This window comes from Typopeltis vanoorti, chromosome 8, assembly GCF_054136105.1.
Source record: "Typopeltis vanoorti isolate ZY-2024b chromosome 8, IOZ_Tvanoo_1.0, whole genome shotgun sequence".
In the NCBI taxonomy this organism is placed as follows: Eukaryota; Metazoa; Arthropoda; class Arachnida; order Uropygi; family Thelyphonidae; genus Typopeltis; species Typopeltis vanoorti.
Genome location: NC_143556.1, coordinates 48,889,086 through 48,910,523, shown reverse-complemented (window position 1 = coordinate 48,910,523; position 21,438 = coordinate 48,889,086). Strand labels below are relative to the sequence as shown.

General features: G+C 34.9%; 1 protein-coding gene across 7 annotated transcripts in view; it reads left to right on the top strand.

Annotated features, from left to right (window-relative positions):
• Positions 1-21,438, top strand: part of Ddr (discoidin domain-containing receptor 2) — a 418,242-nt gene that overhangs the window by 380,488 nt on the left and 16,316 nt on the right. For all 7 annotated transcript variants that reach the window (XM_090397220.1, XM_090397221.1, XM_090397222.1 and 4 more), the window contains 4 exons: positions 538-685; positions 7,073-7,252; positions 7,356-7,697; positions 20,552-20,599. In XM_090397220.1, the coding sequence (XP_090253346.1) occupies positions 538-685; positions 7,073-7,252; positions 7,356-7,697; positions 20,552-20,599 (718 nt within the window). The remainder of the gene's footprint in view (positions 1-537; positions 686-7,072; positions 7,253-7,355; positions 7,698-20,551; positions 20,600-21,438) is intronic.

The following is a 21,438-nucleotide window of genomic DNA, read 5'->3' as shown; positions in this document are numbered from 1 at the left end:
GGAAAAATCTGGTTTAACATCAGAGGTAAATATTATAACATTTGAAGCTCTTAAAAGTATCTCGTGAAAGATTCCTATTTTCATGGGAACCACTGATTGAATACGTGCTAAAAAGCCATCTAGTGAAAGTATTTGATCAAGTAAGTTATCTTAACTTCTAAATGTAGTATTGAGGGATATGCAGCTTTTATGAGGCAACTTAAACGCTTTGCAGCACACTTCATCTATTTTTTTTATTAAACCAATTACAGAATATTCTATGTATGAAATGCATGCTTTTAGGAATATGTTCCAATTGTTAGATATTAATTCTTTCATATACAATGTTGCAATATATTACATATGGATTTAAATGTTAGATCCGTATGATGATTTATATCGCATTGATAAGGTCTTTCTAACAAATGATTTTTTAATTATTTATTTTTTTCAAATTAAATTATATTCTAATAAAAATATCAGTATGCGAGATTTTTATCTTTTGTCATAGATACTGAGTGATGTTTGGATTATTTATTCTCCTTTACTTTATTTCAGGTATTCGAAGGCAACATCGATACTTATACTGTTGTAAAAAGGACCCTTGACCCGCCTGTGATTGCTACACATATACGTTTTGTGCCATACAGCCAGCATACGCGTACTGTATGTATGAGGGTGGAGATATATGGATGTCTATGGAATGGTGAGAATTATTTACAGGACGATAAAGTCCTCAATCATTTATAGTTCGCTGTACGCCTGTCTATTGATCCACTTTATAATTTTTTAACTGAATATATCTTTGTCTATTAAATCATGGAATCTGTATATTTAATCCACAAAGTTTTGGTTTGGTTAGAATTAATATTCAAGTAACTAAACGTTATTCACAAATGCAGTCATTTCTCTGTCTGTTTTTCTATCGATTTGCTCTATCTCTTATTTTCTTTATAGCATTTTATCTTTTATTCATTTAATCCATTCTTTTGTTTCTATTATTCATTCATAATTGGCACACTTAGAAAACTTCTATCTGAATAACATTTACCATATCGAAGTCTTTAAAACTTCCCCTGAATGAGTGCATTTACCATAAAGGATTTCTGTGGGAAAAGAATGAAAGATTTTCGGGTCGGATGAATGAGAAAAATAAACTAAAAACTCTTCAACGATTGAAACAAAGCGATCGGTCGTGAGCCAATGATTTATCAGCGCAAGCTTAGTACACACACGCACAACCGAATGCATGTATTCAAAGAAAGGTTTTCCATACATCCAGCGAATCCCATTCACTACGTCTTAAGATAACAGGATGTCCACCTGGCAGCCTATTAATCGATAGCTCTACCGAAAGAAGTGGTCGCTCCCATTATCATTATCGGTGGCGTTTTTAGACTGTATTGATCAAAGCATTATCTTCTCCTTATAGAAGCCTATCTTTATCCACCCACCACAGTCCTAAGGAAACGTATTAAGATAACTTTAAATAGAATTAAAGGAGAATGACGACCTATCTTGGATAGTGGTACTATCGTGACGGAAACCATTAAGGTGTGCTTGCTCCATTCTATCTACCTTAGGGAAATTAAAGGAGAGGATGCTGTCTTATTACTTGGTCGGTGTTTAGTAAATTAGGAATTCAGTTTAGCGGAGAATGAAGAAATAGTTTAATTGACTAATGCGTTTTTAATTTCCCCATCAAAGACTTGTCAAGAGTAGTTTACATTTGGGGACGAACTTTCGTAAGAAATATGTTGGAGGCCATCTTGGAAAATAAGAATTAAAGCTCATACGTCGTCTAGTTTTTGTTCCTTCTATTTTTTAGGTTTAATAGAGTCATGAATTGGGCTGTTTCTGGGAAGAGAGATATAGATGTCGCTCTCAAAAATAAGTTAATTTTCAGGAAATTTTATCGTGTTGGCACATCCTTATTATTCATCTTCATCCATCCTCTTCCTCCAGCGGGGAACACCAAATACAATTGCTTCGATAAAACAGTTTGCATACATGAATCCATCCCCGTTCTGTAACAGAGAGAGAGAGAGAGAGAGAGAGCATCGATTGTGGTTTGCACATTCAGAGGTACTTAAAACTTGCTTCAGAAGTAGATCGCAATGTAAACACTTTCCTTAAGTTTCCTCTCTGCACTCTTAGATAAATGGAAATATTTCGGAACGTGTCGCCACACAAACGTGTGTGTGTGTGTGTGTGTGTGTGTGTGTGTGTGTGTGTGTGTTTGTTCCATTTACTAAAATGCATTCCTTAGCACCAAGTGGCTCGAACTCCATGCGCTCTGAAATATTTATTAAAGACAGTTCCTTGGGTACGATTTCTCCACATTTAACACTGATTAACGTAGAATGAATAATTACTTGATCAGCAACCTATCATTACCATGAAAAGGCGTGTCTTGAAGCAGCAAACAAATGGGGGTTGTAATTGCATAGTTTGCGTTCTTCTGTCCCTTTACTTGTAGTTAGCTATTAATATTAGGAAAGTCTCCTTCGTTCTTTCGAGGCGCGTTGTCCTCTTTAAGTTTTTTCCCCCCCTTTTGTTCCGTAAGCGGCGCTGGAATCTTCAAAGTCACCGGTTTCATTCATTTTCTGCCATCTCTCTCTCTCTCTCTCTCTTTCTCTCTCTTCCTTCTTTACATTGTTGACGTCCATTATCAATTAAAGCATACTTGAATAACGGTCCGCTCTATAACCTGTAATACTTTAATTACTATTCTAGTTCGTGTAATTGAATCTTTTACCAGATGATGCTTTCTTCGGTATCCACTGGTTTCTGCATCGTTTTGACAGGCAAGTTTAAATATGTGAGCTGACCCGTTAGCAATTTTTTTCGACCATGGCGGTTAATTTATTATATGTCATATGAAAGTTATTATAAAACAAAATATTTTAAAGTCATATGTTCCAAAGATCTTTATTTTTTATAATTTAAAATGGAATGGAATGCTATATTTAGTCTTTTTTTATACAAAATTCGTGTATTATGCTTGTCATTTTTCTATACGAATTAGACTGTGCAAGATTAATTAATTTTGGGATCAAATGTTGTGCATCATTGCAAGAATAAGATCTACAAAGCAATCTGTCCAACATGACTAAGTTAAACTCCAGAAATTTTAAAGAATCCTAGCGCTCATCTTCGTGGGCTGGAGGTCATTGAACTATCGATATTGCAAATGCTACCGAATGCATTGCTTGCAGTAGTTGGATATATTTACACGTTCATTCATTTACTTTTTTCAGGAATAGCAGAGCGACCAAAATATCTACCAAAGGGAACAAACATCCACAAAAAAGGATAACAAAAGGAAAAGTTAGGCGCTAATTTTTTCCGCCCATAAATTGAATAGAAGTAGAACAAATATACATGGTTTGTTTTTACTGTCAGGGTAGAAAGTATATACAATTCAGGAACAGGTTGTAACCTTATATATAACCGGAGATTATATATAACTGTAAAAAGATTCACGGGTCAGATTGAATAAAATTTGATATTTAAATATTATCTAATTCAGCAGAGCTAAAAATGTCGGTATTATTATTGTTTGGGTTTAAATACTTATGAAATAATGAAATAAAAACAAACAAACATAAAAATTAGAAAATTAAAATGTGTGAGAGAATAAAGGACAGAGGAAAAATAATACAAGTGTGTGTATATATAGAAGCCAGCGTATTTGGGATGGTAAATCTCGTACTGAGTGTATCTCTTTGAATATAGTGACTACTAAGTCTATACCTCACTAGTGATGTTCTTTTCAGTTAAATTACTAGTTCTGTTAACAGGCGAGGCTACGCAAAAAACTTGAAGATATTAAGCCATAACTGCAACCTATTTTCACGTGGATTTCGTTGATAGTGAAATGTCTCTAATACTGACTAAACTAGTTTGGTGCAAACACATATAGGAAAACTGTTCTGTATTCTTTACCATTTTTACAGCAGTCTTTCCTACCACACACACACACACACACACACAGAGAGAGAGAGAGAGAGAGAGAAACAAGAATCCTGAATATTTTCCGAGAACTCAATACTGGCACTGATGGATGAAGCATTTCTGTCTGACATAAGAAAATCTATTTTTTCTCTCCTTTTTTGGATTGTATCCTACATCCACATATAGCAATGTATGGGAACATATTATGGAAAATTCTTCATGCCACGATCTCAATGGAAGGTATGACAAATCGAAAGATTATTAGAGAATCCTCACCGTTAATGTATACTTTGGTGTGACTAATTGCTGTGGTTTTTATGTATGCTTGTATTACTTTCTTCTACTGTGAAAGAATTGTTAACTGAGATTTAAAGGAAACTACCAGGATTAGATGCTTTCTAATTTTGTATATAAATATTGGATCTAAATGCCATCGGACAGTTTGTGATGAAGCTAGAATGACGCCTTGCTTAGAAGAATCGTTTGACAAAATTGCTGTTTGTAATTTCGAACGTTATACGCGATTTCATTGGACAAATGTAGCTTATAGTATCTCTCAACTAAAACGGAAGAATTGAAACGAGGTTGTTTGTTTCTATTAACTTCAGAAAAAGATGGAGTTGAATCAATTTATTAAATAAATGATGAGAGAGAAGATACCATTTTTATGATGGATAAAATTCGCAACTAGAACCGAAACTCGTTTTTCGCCCAGTTTAATGTGATCTTTTATTCCTATAAAACTTTCGAGAAAAGACAATAAATTAATAAAAAGGAAGCAAAGAGAAAATAAAAACAAACGTAATAAAATTAGTAAAAATAAATATCAATTATTACTTAATACATTTGAAAATTGTATTTATAAGTACACTTATAAGTTGACTGCTTACATTAAATAATTGTGCGACGGAAAAATACACAATCAAAAAAAAAAAAAAAAAAAAAAACCAAAGCTCGCACGTTTTGAGTATCGCAATACCAAGGCAAGTCATGCCAAAGGCATTCAAGTCTTTGATTACCTTAGGAAAAATGTTTGCGTATAAAATTATCTGTTTTCACATAACGACAGATGTTTATTATTAATCTCCGAGTTCTTTTCTCTTGGAAAAAATTTGTAATCAAATATTTTAACTTAATTTTTCTACAATATACAATATTTGTGATATAAGAAGGATTATTTCAACAGTGAACAATATTTTATTGCCATCGCCTGTTATTTGTATCCACCTTATTTTCGAAGGTGCTATTGGATTACAAAATTGAGTTTAATTTATGTAATATTAATATCAGATGCACGTAGAACGTCATAGCAGCTCACACAACATCAGCTGCAATGAAAATAATAACTCTTTGACAAAGCTAGCAAAATAATCAAGTATCCTTAACTAATCTATGCAATGACAAATGAAATATTCGTCTCAAAAAATAGCATAATAAAAATAGAAGTTTTCCAAAATAAATACCTAAAATATTTCATCGGCACTTTAATAATTAAATGAATAAGAAATACAGAATATTCATCGGCATTATCCACCAAACGGAACTGAAAGGAAGAGGATAAAGAAATGAAATGGAAAGATGCGTCACCATGGCAACGGGACTGATAACAAGTAAATGAGAATGATTTAAATAAAAGAAATTGCGCGAATTTGTTTAAGTAAGTCAGTCTCATTTCGGAAGCGGCACTTCTCAGATGTAATTTTTTAAAGATTTTTCTCTCCCAACTTTAATTGCGTCCATTACTTGGAATTCTTAAAATGCGTGCGTTTGTTCAATTCCATTTTGTGTGCGCAAAAGCTCTTCAAAGTTTTAAAATCTTGAGTGTGATTTATTACTAAGAGAAACCGCCTACGACTCCCCCTTATTTTTATCTTGTTTATTTGCTTGTATTACCTAGCAACTAAGACTCTGTGTTATCCCAATCGAGGCCTTCCATACGTCATGTCGGAAGACCGACATTCCTCGGATTGGACGTTTGCGTGACATAAGACATGAGTCTCCTAGAAATGCGGCTTCTATCTTACTCAGACTAGTTCCTATGCTTGTAGACCATTGCGTGCACAAACGTATTGAATAAAGCGGCAAACCTTCTCTTCCCCCCCCCTCACGGAAGCATTTTCAGTAGTGTATCCAATTGTGCAACTCACGCCCAACGAACTACTGCATTCTCTATACACCAGAGATACCTCCCCTGTATATTAATCTTCCCTGCACAACTTCAATGTACGTCCATGCACACACTTGCAAGGGGGGAGGGTAGAATACAACGTTTTCCAAGTTTTTCCTCTAGTCGTGTGAGTTACTTGGGTGGAAACAGGTGTAGAAGCAGAGCTAACATATTTAGGATGGGGAGAAAGGCTACTATACGCTGTCTGCTGACCTTCATTAATACCCCGTGGAAGAAGGAATGTAATGACTCCGAACGTCATTTCTGCGCGTAGAACGAAATAAAACATTCTCAGTCATCTGGAAACATTCTCACCATGTGAATAATCAGAGCCTGTAGGAATGCCTGCCGGGTTTTTGTTGTGGCAAGATTATATGTCTTTGACACTGCAGGGCTGGGAAGTATAGACATCAGTCAAGAACTTGTGGACTTTATTGTGTTGTTCGGAGGCGACTTCTCACAATAATCCAAGTTTCATATAGCGTGCTAGACACGTAAACTCGCTCTCTAGACGTCTACCGTTAGATATACAATATTCATCCCAGTATACTTTAGGCATCCTGCTGAGTGTACGAGAATGGAATGATTAGATGAGGTGGAAGATGCCATGCATAGCAGGGATACAAGTGCACTAGATCTACTCCATTCTTTTATCTTCGCCTACCGAAGACTTCAAGGATAAAGAACTTGCCTTTGAATATTTGCGAACGCTGACGCCATCAAAGGACACCTCAAGAAAGGCAGGTGGAGCTACGTGTGCAGAAGAATTTATTTCCTTCTTCTTTTTCTTTGTAGACTTCTCCGCCTTCACATAATTTGTCTTCTTCTTTCTCTGTGACATCTAATTAGAATAAATTTTACTTTACGTACATCCAATAAACTATATTAATTATTATGATGTTTTCCTGAATCTGTTTATCGGAATATATTAAATTGTCATTTGTCTTTATTTTTTTTCTCTCTTTTTAGATGGTATTCTTTCGTACGCCATGCCCCAAGGTGAAAGGAGAGGATTAGATATTGATCTTTCTGACGTTACCTATGATGGTATTAAAGACGATAGCTATCTTCATGTAGGACTCGGTCAGCTAACAGACGGACAAAAAGGAGATGATAATTATAGGCAAAATATATCTGGTTTAGGAAAAGGTAGGTTAATAATATAGTTTATTTTCTTATTTTCCCTTTTTGCATATTTCAGAAAATGCATTCGCTATATTTATCGATGTATTTATATTTGTTATTTTTTTAGGGTACGAATGGGTCGGCTGGAAGAATGACACAACCTACTCTAGACCTGTTGAAATAGTTTTTACTTTTGACACTGTCCGCAATTTCACGGCTGTATATTTCTATTGCAACAACATGCACTCCAAGGATGTCCAGGTGTTTGCCTCTGCCAAAATCTGGTTTAGCATCGGAGGCAAATATTATAACAATGAACCAATACGTTTTTCTTACATGCCAGATTTGTTCTTTGAGAAAGCTCGGAATGTCACCATTTATCTTCATCATCGAATAGGGAGATTTGTTAAGGTGGAATTAACGTTTGCTTCTAGATGGATGCTCATCAGTGAGGTTTCTTTTAGTTCAGGTGAGTGTGTTAGTTACGGTACGCAGTTATAATTACAACGATAAATGATGTTCATATTTATGAATATTGTCTTTTTAATATCGAATTACTCCTAATTAGTATCTTACATTCAATGGCCCGTAGTTATTGTAACGTTAAAATGATTTCTACATTCCGTATACCCAGTGAATTTATAAGCATTGTTATCTAACCTCATCCTCTCTCATCTGATGAGAGGATAAGATGAGAGCTAGCTAGAACTCAGTGGCCTAGAAAAACTCAGGATAGGACAGAATGGGCGACTTGGGAAGGTCTTCGTTTAACAGTAAAATGGCTGCTGCTGATGATGTATAATAAAATACATATCCATTCTTGTAGAAGAGAATTGTAGCTATTTGTTGATCGATTAACTTCATTCTCATTATTGAGTTGCTTGCATCAAATTTCTGAAACAAACTCCTGTCTACAGTGTGTAATCTGTTACTATATTTTAGTTGTTGCTTGACTTTACACGATGAGCACTTCTGAGCATTATTAGCTAAAATACTTGAGATACAAGGATTATTGTTAATTACCTACCGTTGAAGAATTAGTCATGAGATCTCAGTAAATATTGAAAGACTTCATGGAATACTAGAACTACTTATAACGTAGCCAAGCTGCTATCGTTTTACTAGTGGAGATGCTTCACTTGTAACTTTTTATTGTTTGTTTAAGCGACAACAATACTTCAATGAACATATGAATAGAATTCAAATAACAGATAGTACGCACGTGGTGGGAAAAACTTGCAACACAAGCAGTGGATAAGTACAATAGATACAAAGAAATAACAACAACAATAAATTACTGGATATACCAGTTTCTTAGTATTTATGAGAGTTTACATTTTCAATAAAAGAAGTATTAATATTATGATATAAATGAATGATACATAGAAATATTTATGCTCATATATTACTAATACGATACTATCTATAGTATAAATTCCTACTGCTGATGTAGTAATAGGGATACAAATTATAAATATTGTGCGGTTACGGGATACGTATTTATAGACTGATAAATAATGTAAAATATTTATTTAATTAGAGCCCATAGTTCTACGTATTTTAAAGCTCCAACTAGTATGGAGTTTGGATATCATTACTGCAAGTAACTCAAAATGCTGAGTATCGGATAAACATTACTTCTTCGACAGTTTTAACCTGCCTATTTATTTTTTGGGCCTGTTGATTGGAAAAATATCAGATCCGACTGACTTTAGTCGTTAAACAATTTTCCTATCACTTGGGGTTGGTACTTTAGTGTGAAATGAGAGCATCAATTACTGTCAATTTTTTTTGCCTCTTGTACTCTCCTTTTCGTGAAAAAGTTAAGTAATCCAGTTACAGATATGGCGAATAAACCTGAACACAAATACCGTATGGCACTAGAGTTTTCCGTAGCAATATTGATCGACCGTGAGGATTCTCATTTCTGCTCTGATGTACGAAATCAAGTTTGTGTGTGCTTTTCCTTCACTTCGTTATCCAGGTACGTAGTTCTGAAGGGAATTTACCTACTTTCTGTTTTTTTTTCTCCCGTTGACTGTATTAGTGGATTTGGCAATGCTGAAGCCATAGCAACCAGTATAAAAACATAGCGCCTAGCACGTTCTTCACAAATGCTCACAAATAGAGGAAAGAGAGTGTAGTAATGGCACAACACAAGATTATATGGGTTTGATAGTCACAGTTTGATGGAAGAAAAAAGCATGTGCCATGTCTCAGAGACAAGCGTAACCATTCCCTTTGCCTTGTAATTTAAGACAGTTTTACACCTTTATTAGTATATGTGACTACCCGTGTTCGTCGATCCAAGACTACGCTTTGCAGGCGAAGTTACAGTAAAAGGTGAAGTACATCGGTAAACGATGGCAGTTGGGAGTGGGGTATGTGCTGATTTGCCTTCTACCAAATAGATATTCTACCTGCACTTGAAACATTTCTCATACATCGCACTATAATGGAGTTACAATAAATGTTTTGCCCAGCTTTAAATTGTTGTCCATTTACCTAATAGCTGCACAAAGTTATTATTGACATTTTGTTTTACGACTTCTGTTTTCCTATGCTCTCTCTCTCTCTCTCTCTCTCTCATTTTCTCTCTCTCTCTCTCTCTTTGAAAAGCAGATTCCTGTTTTCTGGACATGTAAATCAGAATTACTTTCTTTAGTATAAAAAGGAAGGATGAACACTCCTTTCAAAGCCATTATATAGGTTCTTAGCGTCGTCGATGTGATTCGAACCCAGGTCTGTTCAAGAAAAAGGTTCTGCATGTTTGTAAGGATATTTTTGTTTGTTTTTTATGACACTCTTGGATACATTCGGCTTAAACCTAGAGGGGTTTTTATTTTATATTTTTATAACATATACTGATCATGGCACGGGTTGTGTTGCATTCTCTTTAACTGACTTTGGCAGCTGAGCAGGTAGGGCTTTGTACATTAAATATTAACAAATAAATCCATGAGATATATAGAATGATGTGGCCAAACGTTGTTTTCCATATAGTATTAAAACAGTATTAGAAACAAACAGCAAATCATATCTGAAAATGGATTCTTCACGCGGGTGGGTGATGAATGAGTGAGGTTAGGTTTGATTCATCTGTTTTCTCAGATGGTCATCTTGAGGAAACACAGGAGTCGTATGGAGGACTTACCATCAGCGGGAAAATGGAGCGAAACTGGAAACATCATAGAAGTGTGAAATATGATCTGATTTTTGCTTAATAAGATGCTGCACTAGCAGAAAACCGTTCCAGTTCTTTACCAGATATCAAAGCAAGATGAGATTTTTTTGAAAAAAATTCTTAGAATGGAGATCCTCGCCGTATAATCCTGATTTACTTCATCGTAAAAGACTGATCCTGCTTCAAAGAAGCCATCTCTTTGAACTACTGAAGAAGCCTGCATAACCCACGGTTCGCCAACAATAATGTAAAACACGTTTTCATTTTCATTTTGTGATTAAGTACATTTACCACCGGTTATTTCTATTCCGGATGGATGCTTTGATGGCAGAAATGTATAAACATTGCCTGACAATTATCTGAGAAAGCGACATGTACGAAACTGTATTGAAGGTTTGAAGTATCTATATACAAAGCTATTCACGAACAAATTAAATTTGCCTTAGGACAAATCGATATGCAAACAATTAAGGAAGACAGTACTCTTCGTCATTTGTATTTCAGCATCCAGTCATTGCTTTCTGTTCCTGGATGTTAACGCGTTGATTCAGAGGTGAATAAGTCGATGCTCATGGAGGTATAACAATCCAACAACATTTCACAGTGGACATACTGTATCTTAGCATCATACCAAATCAGAAGACGTACATGCTAACAGAGTGATGCAAAACTGATCTTGCTTTCATTATTGAAAAGAAAATCCGATGAACTTTAGGTCTTCCATTCTTCGGACATTTTTCTTAGCTGATGTTTTCACACCCGTTGAAAAACTAGGAGAAAGAAAAAAATCTCCCTGGAAGCTATTATTCTAAAAATAACTGGAAGCCAAGCAGTAATTCCGTGTAAGTGCCTACGTGGTATACATAGAACGATTGTGTTGTGTATATGTACGCGCGCGCTCGCGCGCACGCAGGGCTTAAACTACTTCATCGTATTGCTCCTTAAAGAGGATGCCAGTGTGTGTGTGTGTGTGTGATTCAGTTAGCTAACAGGAACTGGGCGCCGATGAAGCACAAAATGGGATAAGAAGCTCATAAGTATGCCGAACATTTCTCCATAACGGTGCATTCATAATTTTAATATGCATCCATCCGGTTACGTCCGGTGCACGTGAGGTACGGAGATAACATCAAGAGCACGGAATTCTCTTATCGCCAGCTATGTGTTCGCCGAATTATGGGCGACGTGCTCAATGCAGGGCCATTCAAAATATGTGTGCATCTACAGCCTGCATGGAAAGAAATCATAAAATAGCCTTCGGGGTCTAATTTTATTGTATTAGGCAATTCTTCCGACAGAAATCTGTCTTTAGCTGCGTACACGGACCCTCCGGTCGGTACCTCTTCTCTCGAGTTGAATGGTCGATATCGCGAACAGCGCCACCTCTTGGAAACCCGTTCGTATTAGTTTTTTTTTGTGTTTTTTCCGAGCAACTGGAATTTTATCACATGGGAAAGCAATGAATTCGTTTGATATTAATTTGTGGTTTTTTGTGTCTGTTATCTGAGGATTTTTCAGAGCCAAGTTTCTTTTAAGTACATTTTAGCTCCGTTTATGAGATATATATTTATGTAAGATTTTAATGCTTTTATTTTACGACTTCTTCGAGTCATATCGTACGCCAGAAGATGTACTAAGGTAGGTAAAGGCCTTGGTGATGATCTCATTACCTTCACTTTCGCATTCCGAAGTATCATCTTCACCGGACAAAATTTTCTAATAATCCTGGTCACAGTATCGCATCTCGTGTTCCCTTATGCCAAAGAAAGGTGCTACGACCATCCCTACCAAGCTATAAACGCCAAGAAAATCGTTGGCTGCATTTATGCCAGAATGGTAGTTTGCTTATAATTGATTTTCGGATGCAGTGAACGCATTTCGGATAAAAGGGAGAGACATTTTGAATTTTAAATGTGTGGAATGTTGAATTCGGTGAATTTTTATTCATTAGCTTTTGTAGAATTTCTTGTAATACTTTACATAAAGGAATAAATCTTACCTATCAAGGATTTTAATTACTTTCAGAAAATCAATGAATTAAGACACTTTATTGTTTCTTGAGCTTAGAAAATGTTATCCTAAAATACTTATCTGAACTGATCTTACATCGTTTATTCAAAGCATTAACGCTCTTTAAGTTTTAAGTGGCTGCAGTTGATAAGTAAGATTAGTTAACGTACAATAGCGAAGTCATCATGTGGAGCTGGCATTTCTTCTACTCTTTATATTGTCTTTTGTGAACATCTTAAACGCTGAAAAATGTTCTTCTTTTATCGGTTCATTCGGTTTGTTTCTAAGAGAAACAAAAACACTAATTTTTTTCCAATCATCATTCCGAAACTATTTATCAGAAGACAAACGGCAATTTTAATGATCATTTAGATCAGCAGTCTTTTTTTTTTTTAAACATTATTTGTAACACCAAGAACCCAAAACAGAAAACTATTTATGATCCCATGGTTGTAATTGTTTTCTTTGTTCGACATTGGCGAGTGACATTGGAATTAATGGTCAGATTTCTGCTATGTGATATCCATTTTCCGCCTCGGAGATCCTCCGACTCCGGATGTTATATTTCAACCCACTTTTGTCACGCTGTCAAAACATCAACAAAGGGAGGCGCTGCAGTCGAAAACCAAATCATGTTTGTGTGGCAGTATTTGTTTGCGAATGAAATAGATTTCGTTTTAATTTACCACGAAGGTCTTTTCTATTATATCCGTTTTAATAAGCGTAGCGATGGGTTTTAAAAACGTGTAATTAGATTGTAGATCGAGACTATTGTGTGGATGATGGTGTTCTGTTTATTTGGGTTATTTATCAGCTATTGTAAAGGGATAATGGAATTAATGGTATTTCTTAATAGTCCAATTTACGAAGTTTTGTGGATTCTATATCGGCTGTTTATTATTTGATTTGTGAACCTCTTAACTCATTCATCTTTACCGATACATTTCAAAGGCTTTATAAAATTAACAAGAAGACTTACTTTGACATATGCACGTGCCATTGGCTTTGAATTGTGTTTCTAGAGTTGTTATTTCTAAAGAAATTCATGCCAACTTACATTCCAAGAAAAGGGTTATTCGAAGCATATACAAATGATTTAATGTGTAACATAATACGCATATCTGCAAATAAAATTGGACAATCATCAATAGGGATGTCAAAAATCTGATAATGCGATCATGCCATATCGAATTTAGTTAGATTGCAACTGTGCAATGAAGGCAGTTACTTAAACATCGTACTTGCTTATTTCATCCGCAAATATTGTTAATTATTTGTAGCATTTGAAGTATTGGGTATATAAATACTGCTGGTACTTCCAATGATTTTGGTATTTTGCGTACTGTTAGTACTTTCAATGCTTTTTTAGTATTTTGAATACTTTTTTTACTTCGAATATTAAAATCTATCTACTTGAAGTAATTCCACAAGCATCAGAAGAATAATACTCGAAGTATTAATTTAAATATGTCTGCTCAGTTAGATCAGTATTAATGTCAGTTAGTAACCATGGTAACATTTATGAACAAATGAAATTAGGCCAAAATTTTCAACTGTGAACAGTGTAAATTAGTCCACAGTTGGTAACTGTCAACAATGCAAGTTAGATTTCACTTAACAATTATTTTTATCTTTATGGCAATCGGCCAAATTGTTTCAGTTTGTTCACAATGAATGACAGCTGACAGTTGCCCGAATAAACTTCAGTTGTTAAATAATTCTAGAAGCTGTGTAAAATTAATGAACTTACTGTACTGTTTCATTTACCAAGATGACTTATTCTTAGAGTACTCCTTAAGGAAATTAAATGCTAATTGGTGCTTTTGGCTTCCTCGGAAGAGGCATTTAATTATATTATTCCGAAGTAATCGTTTTCCTTTCACTTAACAGTCTTGCTTAACTTCTCTTTCATGTTCTGCCCTGACCACCCTCTCTAACTCAACTATACTCATTTGCTGCATAAATATAAATTAATACCACATCTTCTCAAAGTCTCAAGAAAATTAGAGCCATTAACGTCATCAAGCTGTTATCGCAGAGAAAACTTCGTTTTATAACCAATCCTTAGGCTACTTATTCAATTAATTCTCTCTCTCTCTCTCTCTTTGTCTCCGGCACTTTTAATATATTAAATTATGCGACTCTGTTTAGGTATTTTCTGTTTCAGACGATAATAAAAATAGCACTTTGTGTTCAATTTACTTTTGCCACTTGGTCATACGAAAGGTTTTCCAGATAAGAATCGCTTCTTCCAAAGAGCAGGCTTTTAATTTATTTATACTAGAAAAATGCAATCTATTGCAACTTTGGAATAGATAAGTAGAGAGATAGTCAAAGTTCAGAGAGAGAGAGAGAGAGAATTAAATGCAATTCGTAAGAACTGCATTTAAGTATCAGAGAATAATAACTATACACGCGGGCAGTAGAATAACGGGTTTTATAAAAATGGTCCTAAAATGGATCAAAAATGGTCCGGTCGCAAAAATTGCTCAATGTTTATCGGTATTGGGAGTATAATTATAATCTGCTGATTATAAACGATCAATAGAATATTCTTAATCTTAGACCAGTTCAGATATCTCCTGCTGAAGCAATTTTTGATCTGCGGTGCCTATTTGCAAAACATCATCATCAAATTCCTGCCATGTACCTTCAAGGGGAGTACAGGATATGATAGTACTACATGAAAAATTTATACAATTTTTCTCCAGATCAGTCTGTTACTTGTCAATACTCCAACATTATGAAATCTTATACTTCTATCATCTAAGGCACTTTGTACCGTATCAATCCACCTATATCTTGGTCTTCCTCTGGGTCTTTTTCTGCAAATCTGGCAGAGAACACTTGTTTTTAAAATCTTTCCTCTCCCATTTCTGTTTAAGTGTGACCATGCCACCTCAGATTAGCTCTGCTAATGTATTCCTGGATGCTGACACTGTCAAGTTCTTTCCTAATATCCTCGTTTTTAAAATTGTATTGCCACTGATACCATCTGTTCACGCCTATAATCTTTCTCAGGATTCTCATATCTGCAGTCTCTAGTCTTTGGTCAAGTGTTTTACTTCTGACCCAGCTCTCAGATCCATAAGTTAAAATTGGTTTGAACACTGTCTTGTATACAGCTAATTTAGTGTTCCGACTAATTTATTCAGTTTACTTCCTACCATACCAACTTTGTTGATTCTGTCTATTTCCATATTTAATTTACCATCTTCACTAAAAATCGTGCCTAAGTAGCTGAAATGTTTTACTTGTTCTATAGGTTACCATTCACAATGCAGTTGATATTTTCAATGCTTCTGCCTTTTGAAGTTGAAAATATCAACCGCAAAACATTAAATTACTATTAATAACAAGTATTAAAATATTCGTTATTTTTAAATTTTGTCTCAGACACGGTTCGATCACTTAGTTATCAGCCAATAAATTCTTAGTCTTTCAATATTTTGTTAAGGTAGTGTAGACACAAACTATACATCGAAATGACCCTGTTTCACTTGAGAAACAACCCTCAGAATTATACACGCTGAGTAATGTCTATTTTCTGTACGAATCATAAAAGTACTTCATTTCCTTCCCCCCCCCCCACGTTCTCTTAGAATTATTTTCCAAGTTAAGAAAATTATTTCTGGAAATATCTCTAACCATCCCCAGTGGAAAGAATGCAAAAAAAAAAAGTTTGAAACCTACCACACAGAACGCTTAATTAGCGTCCTAACTGGAGTGTACCGAAACCCCCTCTTTGAAGTAATTTGGAACGCCAAGAAAACTACCTGTCTTAGGGCGGAACAAATTATGTCCGACACCGTTGAGAAGGGGAAAGAGATAATTTCTTAAGAGTAAGCACATTTCTCCATCTTAGGTATGTAATTTTCTTTGTTGCACTGAAATCTCTCCAGACAGGCAGAATTATTGGTTGCACTGGACCTTTAGCGGAAACTTTTAAGATATAAACGCTGGTTGCACGTTACTGCTCGACAAGTGAACCTGTCGCGGCCTTAATATTTCGACGTACGGAAAGCCCCCGGTGACATGTAATTATTGCTTTTCTGTTGCGTCACCGCTTTAAATAACTTTCTTTCCTTGAGCCAAACATCAAATCTCCATTTTTGTCAACAACTTCATCCTTGCATCGATTTAGTTTAAAAGTTTTAAACACGAATTCTCATTTCAGATGCCGTTTCGCATTTTAAGTGTTGTTTGGAATTTTGACCGAGTCGATTAAAAATAAACACCAATTTTAGGAATGACGTCAAGTGGGAACTTGTTTTCATTAGTAGATGGTGAAATCTTGGCTCGCAGATGTAGGTAACTGATGAACGAGAGAAGGAATAGTAACTTGTTCAATGGAACACGTAAAATTCCTATTCCAACTATTACGCTCTAGAAGCGTTAAAACCCTAACAGTAATTACTGCAAAAATTTTTATTTAAAAATACTTTTTAAAGATAAGAAAAAAACAAAAACACTTATACCATGATAGCTTTTTATATTCCCGGTCGTTTTAAATTTAGTTTCATTGGTAAACTACCTTTCCAGTAGCACGATGCTCACTGAACTGTTTTTTTAAAATTCATGCTTGTCTAATTAAGATTCTTTTTCATTTTATTGCTTCAATGTAACACCCGATAACAGTACGTATTCGGTATACTGTTATTGGATGTCGCATTTTGTGATATGTCTGAGTTCTTCGATGGTTTTCAAAGTTCTTCGCATTCTGAACACGATTTGAATCCACGTCTTTCCACTAAAACGCATTCGAAAGGTTTCAAACGTAAATAATTTTCGAAGTAGCTTTTAGAATATTGTATGCATAATATTTTTATTTTTCGCAAACATCGCCGTTGATGCGTTAATATCATACCTCGTTTCTTGAATATGATTCATGGAATTCGTCTGTTGATTTCTTTCTGATACTGAAAACAAAAATCAATATTTTAGAAAAGGCGCATCTTTCTAAATATATGAACTATGTTATGGTTTCTTTTATTTCCAAATATTTCCAAATAATTCAAACCTGCCTTACACGTTTATATCAGAATTATGAAACTGAAAAGAAAAACAGAAATATTGATTGTTTAGTTTAGTTTTACCCAAAATGTGTTTTGTCTCAACAAAAAAAAAATTATTATATAAACATCGCTAATATCGATATACAGAAGTCTTTCAACGGAAAGACAAGTAGCGCCAGTAAACGAATAGTCTATTTAGGAAACATTATTCTAATTCATAGACTGATAAACAGAAAAATGAATTATGGGTTTTATAGAGTTTCTTAATCCTAATCCAGCTAAATCTCATGTAGATAACTATTCTCAAAATTGGATGTTTTAGGTATTATCTACTATGTATTGTAGATATCTTTATATTGGGGACACGCCCCCTCCCACACACACACACATACAGAGAGAGAGATGACTCAGGACTCAGCAATGCATATGTAGAGAGAGATGTTTCAGCTCATCAATGAAAGAGATAGTTCAACAGTTTCCAAAATGTACTTAAAATTTCTTAATATCTTATTCCGCTGTTGACAGTAGAGTTATTGAAAATATACTTAGTAACACAAGAAAATAGAAACGAAGTGATAATGTAGAAAGAAAAACAGAAAAATTACTGAAAAGTGTTTTCTATCCAGTTGTATAGACTGATACAGAGAAGAAGTAAAGTTCGATCGGTGGAAGAAGTGAAAGAATAGTGTAGAAAGTAAACAATAGATAGAGCGAAAGATAATGAAATGCCTCGTTACCTCTGACAAACGTTATAGTAAATAATTTTGTCATATTTTGAATCCACTCCAGAACTGCCATGTTTAGTGAAATTGTCGATTACTTCGTCCAGGTCGCGGTATTGCAGTATAAAGAGACGGAGGCACGACACGTCGCCTCCTGTTACTGGCGTGTTTTGTCTCCAACATTCAGACGTAAGAAATGTTCCGTTCAAGCTCGAAGGGTTGGAATTTTGGTTTTATCTAATAAATCTTTGTTTGCGTTGTATCTGAGGGAGCGGAGAACGCTCATTCTTTTTACCAGGCAAATTCTTCCTCTTCACTGATATTTCGGACGATGTTAAATTGCTTTGGTAAAACAAAAGTCTTTCCACGGTATTCTTTTTCCTTTTTTTTTTTTTTGTGAAAATTTCGAATAAAATTGCTTTTCAGATACTTTTTCGCTTAGATGTTTTTATTTGTCTGAATTTAGAAGATCCAGCAAGTTGATCTGTAGAATACATTTCTTCTGTGTAATATTAGGTTAAAAAATTCTGCATTGCTGAGTCAGAGCGACATGTAGAAAGCCAGCAAAATATCTTTATAGACTCATGATCTATATAGCAGTTCTCTGATTTTGCTGTTGCACTTGGGAATGCGCTATGGGGTCAAGCAATTTGTTAAAGTTTATATTTCCTTACGTTTCAATAATCAGTTTGGAAGAGGATACAAATTTATATTGCAGACATGGATTGGTAATATTCTTGTGTTACTTTTGAAAAATTTTCAGACTATGTCGATATATTTAACAGACTCGACTTGTTTCGTATTTGTTATTACCTACTAAGTATTTAAGTATATATATACTTAAATACTTAAATATATATACTTATAAATAAATATATATATATATATATATATATATATATATATATATATATATATATATATACTTCTCGATACCACTTCTTTTGTATGGAATTTTTGTTTTCAAAATCTCATTCCTTTCGGAGGTTATATGGAAGAATATCACTGCTTGGTGTGAGATTTCCATTCTGCTTATTGGAGGCCTGAAGTGGCTTCAAAATATTCCATGTTTGGTCTCAAGAGCAGTGTTTCCGGAGTATTTAACCCTCAACCCAGGCTATTGTAGTAATGTACTTAATGGGGTTGCAGCTTTTTGTGGATTCACATCAAAGAAATCTGATTTTTCGAAAAGGAAGTCACAAGGAAAACATGGATCACCCTCTGTCTGATTAAAATATCTCTGATCAGTGTGCAGACAGTTTTCCTACTAACTGAAAATCACTGGAACGAAAAAACTTAAATTTTAACAAATAGCTTACGTAGTTCTTAGGTCTTCTGCTGCCTCTTTAATCAAGAGATATCTATTAGATCCATTTTATCATTTTTTTCTCTTTAATTGTGATGTCGTCTGTATGCTACAAGTTACGTACTGGATTTTGGATTATCTATAATGTCTACTTTAGCCTATTCTGAAATATTGAATGTATTGTATATGGCACTTCCATGGTGTAGCTGGTAGCTACACCATGCAAGTGCCAATTTTGTTGGAAATATCTGGATTCAAATTCTACTTAGCACGCGAACAACCGTTATAAAAGGACTTTTTAACTGAAGGTAGGTTAATCGGTCTAAGGAGTTTTCGATCCTGTAAAACAGACAGACAACTCGCATATATGTATGCATTTGGACAGCAGCATGTATAAGGCACTTCTGATTCCTCTTATATTCGCCGAATTCTATGTTACTGGATTTTGACTATTTTGACTTGACGAAGGTTAACACGGTAACTGTCCTAACATCCCATCATTGCTGATAAACTGCGCCTGTTTGTTATAGCTGTCACACTAAGTGGAGAATACTCTATACAACAATTCGTACGGTGCCCGAAGGTGTTGAAAAGATCTAAGAAAACAATTCAAGATTCGGGCACCATTTACATTTCTTCTCTCTCGCATCAGCGACTTGTACAACAAACCAGTTCCGTTTTGCCACTAGCACAAGTATTTACGCTGGAGACCGTCCAAGACAATAACAACATTAAGAAGCGGTAGGGACCATGAGAAAGCTCGCGACTACATTGTGGGGCATTAGCGTTGTAATGATGCATGGATAATGTCAAGTCCTCGGCAAACGACTGAAGTCGTTAAACGTTTTCTTTTGTTCGCCTATATTTTTTTATTTTATTTTTTTGGTTTTCGGACAAAGTAATAGAGTCTTTAAGATATATCTGAGTCTGCTCCTGTCATGGTAATTATGTGCCGAGTTAAGAAATGGCATTTTTTTTTCTGTTGATAAAAATATGGATTTTTTTTTATAATATTCTCATTGCATACCATTATGGTGTGAGTTAGCAATAGCGAAATGTATACATATTTCCTTTTTCTATTGGCAGTTCCTGCTCAAGGGAATTTTACTGAAGAACCTGCAGTGCCATCTGTTGGTAAGTAGATATTTAATATGCTTAATATTTTTATTTTATTTTATTTTTTTGTCATCAGTCGAGATTGACAAAACTAGGCTACACAAAGGTTAAAGTCAAGATTTTTCAATTTGGCAATGAGCAACGCAAAACCTATCACCAGAATGATTAAATAAATACAGTGAGGGATAGTAATAGCTCTATACATTTTGTTTTATTTGCAAGCACATCAGTGAAGATAGGCCGTCGAATTTCAAATAGCTAAGAGTCATGTTGTGGAATATATTCTTACTAGATATTTGACCTGAACTTACAGCTTGTTCTGTGAAATGCAGAGACCTTGTTTACTCTTCCAATCAGGCCAGGTCGGCTTCTTATGCGGAATATATTGTAGTGCTACATATGAATCCTTAAAAGAACTATTAACTTAATGATAAGATGCAGTAGCACATCTTACTGTTGAATCTGAGGACTAGGAACAGACCAAACTCCAAATTACATTATATTCACTCTTAGTCAGAAGAAAAGATTGTTTATTGGTAAGTGATCTAGTTACACTCGACTGGCATCGTTAACATTGAGAGTTGGGAGTTCTTCAATAAGTTCTTTAATATTATTTTAAAATTTTAGATATCCTCCGACAGTGTAAAATCAGAGAGTAGAAAATGACGGAAATCTACGGATTCAACTTTTCTGGTCGAATAATAAACAAGCCTCGTTAGGAAGGGTACCTAAGACAAGGAGAGAAAAAAAAAACACTCAAAGGAAGAAAGGTGATTATGGACAAAAACTACATCCATCCCACGCTTCCTTTGTGGTAATGTCCTGACTTATGAATGGCTACTACGACAACGACAAAA